The sequence below is a fragment of the Acyrthosiphon pisum genome, chromosome A2, assembly GCF_005508785.2.
Source record: "Acyrthosiphon pisum isolate AL4f chromosome A2, pea_aphid_22Mar2018_4r6ur, whole genome shotgun sequence".
NCBI lineage: Eukaryota > Metazoa > Arthropoda > Insecta > Hemiptera > Aphididae > Acyrthosiphon > Acyrthosiphon pisum.
Genome location: NC_042495.1, coordinates 74311920 through 74317878, shown reverse-complemented (window position 1 = coordinate 74317878; position 5959 = coordinate 74311920). Strand labels below are relative to the sequence as shown.

The 5959-nt window shown below is 29.0% G+C and overlaps 1 protein-coding gene across 1 annotated transcript in view; it reads left to right on the top strand.

Annotated features, from left to right (window-relative positions):
* The window catches only part of LOC100168614 (DNA polymerase subunit gamma-2, mitochondrial), a 6222-nt gene extending 906 nt beyond the window's left edge, over positions 1–5316 (top strand). Inside the window, exons 3-7 of the mRNA XM_001942879.3 lie at positions 1599–1704; positions 1780–1956; positions 2063–2249; positions 2315–2538; positions 4975–5316. Coding sequence (XP_001942914.1) covers positions 1599–1704; positions 1780–1956; positions 2063–2249; positions 2315–2538; positions 4975–5034 — 754 coding nt within the window. The 3' untranslated portion in view covers positions 5035–5316. The remainder of the gene's footprint in view (positions 1–1598; positions 1705–1779; positions 1957–2062; positions 2250–2314; positions 2539–4974) is intronic.
* Positions 5317–5959: the final 643 nt, after the last annotated feature.

The following is a 5959-nucleotide window of genomic DNA, read 5'->3' as shown; positions in this document are numbered from 1 at the left end:
AATCGCCTCGATCATTCCCTAGTAAACTTGTTGATCAATCATAATCCGTTTTCAAAATTAAAATCTGTCAAACCAAATTCTTCCAGTTTTGTCTAGCTTATTGGTCTAAAAGTCACTTTTTTTTCATTGACTGGAGCCCCTCCAGCCCCCTTAAGGTTTATTTTATGATATGGAATTTAAATATATTGAAAAACATTATAACAAACAAAATTAATGTTTAGATTGGTCAAATCTACATTAGTTTTGATTTTTGAAAAAACCTGCTGCATAAGTAAAAATAAACTGATAATAATTTCATATTTAAATCTGAAATATGGTTTCCAGAAAATTGATCTCAATGATAGTCCAGTATAGGACATTGGTTTAGGAATTATCGTCTTAGGTATTTATTATTTAGGCTATATTATAAAAATAGTACCACCGCTTGGCGTATACCATTGTTACACGATCATCTGATAACATGGCACAACAACGATGACGCACAAATTAATAGTTTTCACTTTTTTGGATAATATGTTATTTACAATTGTTATGGAACATTTTAAAAATGATAGAAATGATATTTTTAATTTATCACCGAAAAATCCTGCCATAGTGCCAAGTCATCTGAAGCTATAATAGTTATTTTAACATCACTATATTACCTATTGGTTGCCAAATTGGAGATTCTATGGATATTAATTAATAGACATTTTCTTAAGTTTGGAAAAATTTTAAAATCAAGAGTAATATGATGAGAAGGCACATCCTATAAACTTCAGGAGTCATTAAAGACCAGATAAACAGTGGACAATTTTAGGTGTGGCAAGTTATAATCACCACATATATGAGATGAAGACGAGTTAAAAGATGAATTAAGCTGTTGCATGGAGACTGTATGGGCCTCAAAGACAGGGAGTATACTATGATCTATGCTGGGATGCCAGCTTTAAAATAGTTTTGATTATGTCAGTAAAATTATAGAAAAGGTGTGTGTGTTTCCTACAGTTCAGAGAATAATGAAAACTCAAGACCACGGAGTTAATTAATTAATTCTTTTAATTGTTGTTGTACTTACTACGAGGTTCCTATTATTTTTTACCATGCTTAAACAATTTTCTTTTATGAAAGGTTTAAATAAAATTCAAATATTTTAACTTGACCGTTTATTGCTTGGTACCTACTAATCTAAACCCTATAGTGTACATTTTATAATGTTTAAACAGGATAATAATTAATATTATCACAGTTTTTTGCTGCTTTAAAAGAAATTGCATATACATCAACATTAAAAGGAGAATTTAAGTTATGGAAAATGAAATGGAACTAGGAAACACAGCGCCAACTAAACAACTGGATGCATTTATGTTTCCTATTTTTTCTATTATAAAAAAGGTTTTTAAGCACAAAAAAAATACACATTGTAAAATCAATACATTCTTCGTTCCATTCAGAATTTAAAATAGAAGAAATAAACAGTATTTGTATACAAAACATTAATTAATTTCTATCATGGTTATTTCAAATAATATTTAAAATCTTATATATTATTATTATATAGGTACCTATATTTCTAAATACTATCAATATTATGTGCCTACTTTTTTTCCCCAATGTAGCCCTAAGAACTTTACAAGGTTTAAGTATTTCGCATTTTGTATACCAGAGGAAAGTCGACAATTTTTCTATCACTGGCAAAGGCAACGCAAAATTTGGTGGAGAAAAGTAACAATAATAATTTAAAACATTTAAGACTTAAAAATTATATTTTTATATTGTACATTTTTTGGTATTTCATAGTTCTCTGCCAATCCTGGTAGATTTTCATTGACAGAAATATCGATTGATGATAATGGGCAAGAGAGCACGGAAATCCGTGCTGAATTTGAATGGGGCCAGGAGACAATTGAAACCATACGTAACGTAAACACTAAAATTTTTGATAGTCTAGAGTCAGTAGAACAGGAAATGTTTTTAGTAAGTAGTAAATACCAAAATAATTTCTATATTATTGTGCGTGACTACAGTCGATTATTACAATATTAATAATAAATAATTAATCTTGTTTGTTTCAATTAAATAGTCAAGGGTAGGAAAAAGGAAAGTCTTGCCTCACGTGGTAGAAAGTGAAACTAGTCTCGAGAAAGCGTGTATGGTGTTTCTGTGTGATGGTTATACAGAATTACCTTATCATAATGATCGCAGGGAAGTGTTCCGGTTTCATCGTAAATTGGCTCCATATAAAATAACATTTGCGGCTCCGCTATTAAGTTAGTTACATTAGAAGTTTGTGATTTTAATTTATTTTTAACAGATTGATTTTAACAATTTGTAGATGCCAAAAAAGCTGACGAATTGAGGCAACTTTCCATATACTTGGGACTAAATTTAAAAAAATCTGGGGTGTCAACCTTAATAACTCCATACCTGGCAAAAAAATCTCTCGAATCACAATTCACAGATTCGGACTGTCTTGGCATACCATACATAGCTGTACTCAACGAGTCTACTTTAGATGATGGTATTGTAGGACTTCGTAGTATTGAAACTACTCTTGAGGTAGGACCAGTTATTTATATATATTATATAATATTATATTTAGAAACATTTTTTATATTAATTTAAGACATTATCTTGTATTATTAAGACATATTTTGTACACATTTAATTTGTACATTGGTTTTTTGGTTTATAAGCCAAGCTGGGTGTTTGATTGGAACACTTGTATTTTTTGGCAGTGCCCCAGAGCTATATACCATACAAGCAGATGAGTTCGAGAAGAAGATTATATAAATCGTCGCCGTCGTGCAAAAAGTGACCAAGTGAAATAATATGGCCAAATAGTTACCATAGTCCTCCTTCAAATATAGAAAAAACGACCAAGTGAAAATGTTCAATATATACCAAGTTATGGGCTGTTGTATTTTGACTAAGTGTTTAATTTCCCGACCATTATGAATATTCAATTGTGGTTTCCCAACAAAGTTCAAATTTAACTTAGACACTTTTTGCACGACAGCGACGATATATGAATTATGATTTTAAGAACTTACTGAAGAATGGTCTGAGAAGTAGAGTGTTGGCCCATGTTAGACATTTCTTGAAAATTAGGCCTAGATATTTGGCTGTGGCAGGATTAGGTATGGGTCCATTGTTTACATATAATAGTGGAGGTTGGCTCTGACAGAGAGGAAAGGTAGTGTGAACAGATATGCTCTCTTTAATATTGACGCTCCTGTCACAGGAGTTCTGTGAAAGTACCAGTGTGGTCATTGAGGCGGCTTTGGAGATAAGTTGAAACTACATCAGGATCAGTGAGGATAGAACATATTTGTTGTCACCGTTCACAGGTGTTAAATTATTGAGATTGATGTGCTGAGTAAAGAGTAGATAAAGAGTGTTGGGGATGCAACTGTGCCTTGGGGAACGGGCGAACGGCAACTAATATTGGGGACATACTGGAGTGTTCAGTTCCTGATCTGACAGAGAAGTGACGTTCGTTTAGGTATGACGTAAGTCTTAAATGGGTAATGTGGCAATGAGGGTAGAGATGGTTCAAATTTGAAAAGAAGGCTTGAGGTGCCAAAATTTATCAAATGCCTGAGCCATGACATCAAGGAATATTGCCGAGGTGTAAAGTTTTTTTTTCTAAGGAACAGGAAATGATATTAGCTAGTCAATGTATTTGGGGAATAGTTGAGTGATGTTTTCTAAATCCAAATTGAGAGTTGGAGATTATTTTTTTTTCTTTAATAATTAGATAGATTTTATTTATTATCATTTTTTATAAAGAGTTTTGAGGAGAAGGGTAACAAGCTAATAAGTCCGTACGAGGAGGGGTTATCTATAGGTTTGTTTAGCTTAGGGAAAAGAATTATAAATAATTGTGGTGAATTTCCATTGAATCAGAAAGTAGAATATTTAGAGAATACCGTTTGAGGAGTTTGCGGTCTATTTCGGCTATTATCGTGTCTGGGTGATTTACCTAATGGAAATTTTTCTATGAAAGATTTGACCCCATCTTTGGGTTTTGGGAGTCTTTGGATGTGGGGTTTAGCAAGACTACCATTGGATTATTTTTTTCTTTTGATTGTAATTAGACATTTTTGGTTTGCAAAAGGACCATGGCACCATGCTGTTATAGATTGTAGACATTGAACTGATTCATAAAGTTCATTTTGGGATTTTATGTAAATGTTCAGGTTAATATCATTTGATGTTAATTTAAATTTTTCCTAGTTTATTATTCCATTCATTAGAGCGGCATTTGTCATTCTTTTAGGTAGATAGAAAGTGATTGTTAGAAATCATATGAATTTAAAACATTTCACCACCATGTAAATATAATTAATTACTATACACAATTAAATATTTAGATTAATTTCAACTTTTTTCACTAATATTGTTTTAATTACCATTTATAAAAATTGTGAATTATCTTTGAAATATATGTATCTTTTCAAAATCTACTTGATAAAAAAAAAAAAAAGTATTAATCTTTTGTAATTTTATTTTTTATGAAAATTGTACTCAATGTATTTTTAAATAAAAACTATTTATAAATTGTTCCATTCACTATGACTGTTAACAAAAACATAGATAATTTACTAACAATGTTAGTTCAATTTAGTGTCATTTTTATTGCATGATAATTATATTTAATACCTGTTTGAGTAAATACCATTTTAGAATTTGTCCATATATGTTGATTAAAGTGTGTTCGTTAAAAAAATATGAGGAATCGATCCTAAAAAATTTCAAACTTTTGATATGTGTCCAGTATGCATATTTATTATCCACCAGCACCCCACACCATAACGACACATAAAAAAACCCTAATGAAATAATGAAGTTATTTATTTTTATATAATTAATCCAACTTCAAAATTGTTATTGGTGCATGCAATATCATAAAACTTTAGAATTGTATGTGTTATATAGTTTATTTTTAAATATTTAATTACATTACCTATTTTATTCTTATATTTTTTATAGGAAAAAATCCATGTGGCCAATTTGACTTCTTACGTTGAACTTCTCATAAAGAATTATTGATTATGTTACTACCACTATAAACTATAAATTAATCATTTGAAATTTGTTTAAACAAAACATATTATTTGTATTAATGTGCATATTATTATAAATATTAATAAAAAAAAATTTAATGATTTAATATTAAGCAAAGCAGTTTTAAATGTAATACAAAAATATGATTTCATATTTGTTAAAATAACAAAATTTTCATCTACTAAGTACACTTAGAATTGCATACTTAAGACAAATTAGTTTTGAAATTGTTTGTTATGTAAATAAAGGAGTAATTTTACAACAAAAGTATACATTTTTTATTTTGTTTGACTATCGTACGTACTGGAACTGTCAATTATATAATTATTAACCTTGCATCAATATAAAATACTATACAATTTATAAATATGAGTATGTTGTTAAAATTAAATAGTTGTAAAATTAAAATATACAGGTAGTATCAATAGTTTAAAATATTTGCACAACTCAACAACATTTATTTCCAGGATTACCTAAATAACCTATAGTTATAAGTTCACATTGCCTGTCTTCAATAAACAGCCATTCTTTAAATATCCCATTTCACACAATACCTGTGCATACTGCATTATAATATAGAATTTCAAAGTATTCCACATTTTCCGTAACCACAGTGTTATATTGGGTGATTCTTTTATCATAGAACACTCATTATTTCAAAAAGTATAAATTTTTTTGAAAATATTTTTTTACATAATTTCAAGTCGCTTATAAAACAACGTTTTTCTTAAAAAATTATATTTTTAAATATTTTTTATTCATATAATTTTTTAAGTTTTTTACTTTTTTGAATGACAACATAGGGTTTTAATTTTATTTTCCAAAGCAGAATATTTTTCTTAATATTTTGATACATGAAAATCAAATTTGGGGCGATTAGTTTATGAGTTATAAATATTCAAAGTTTAGA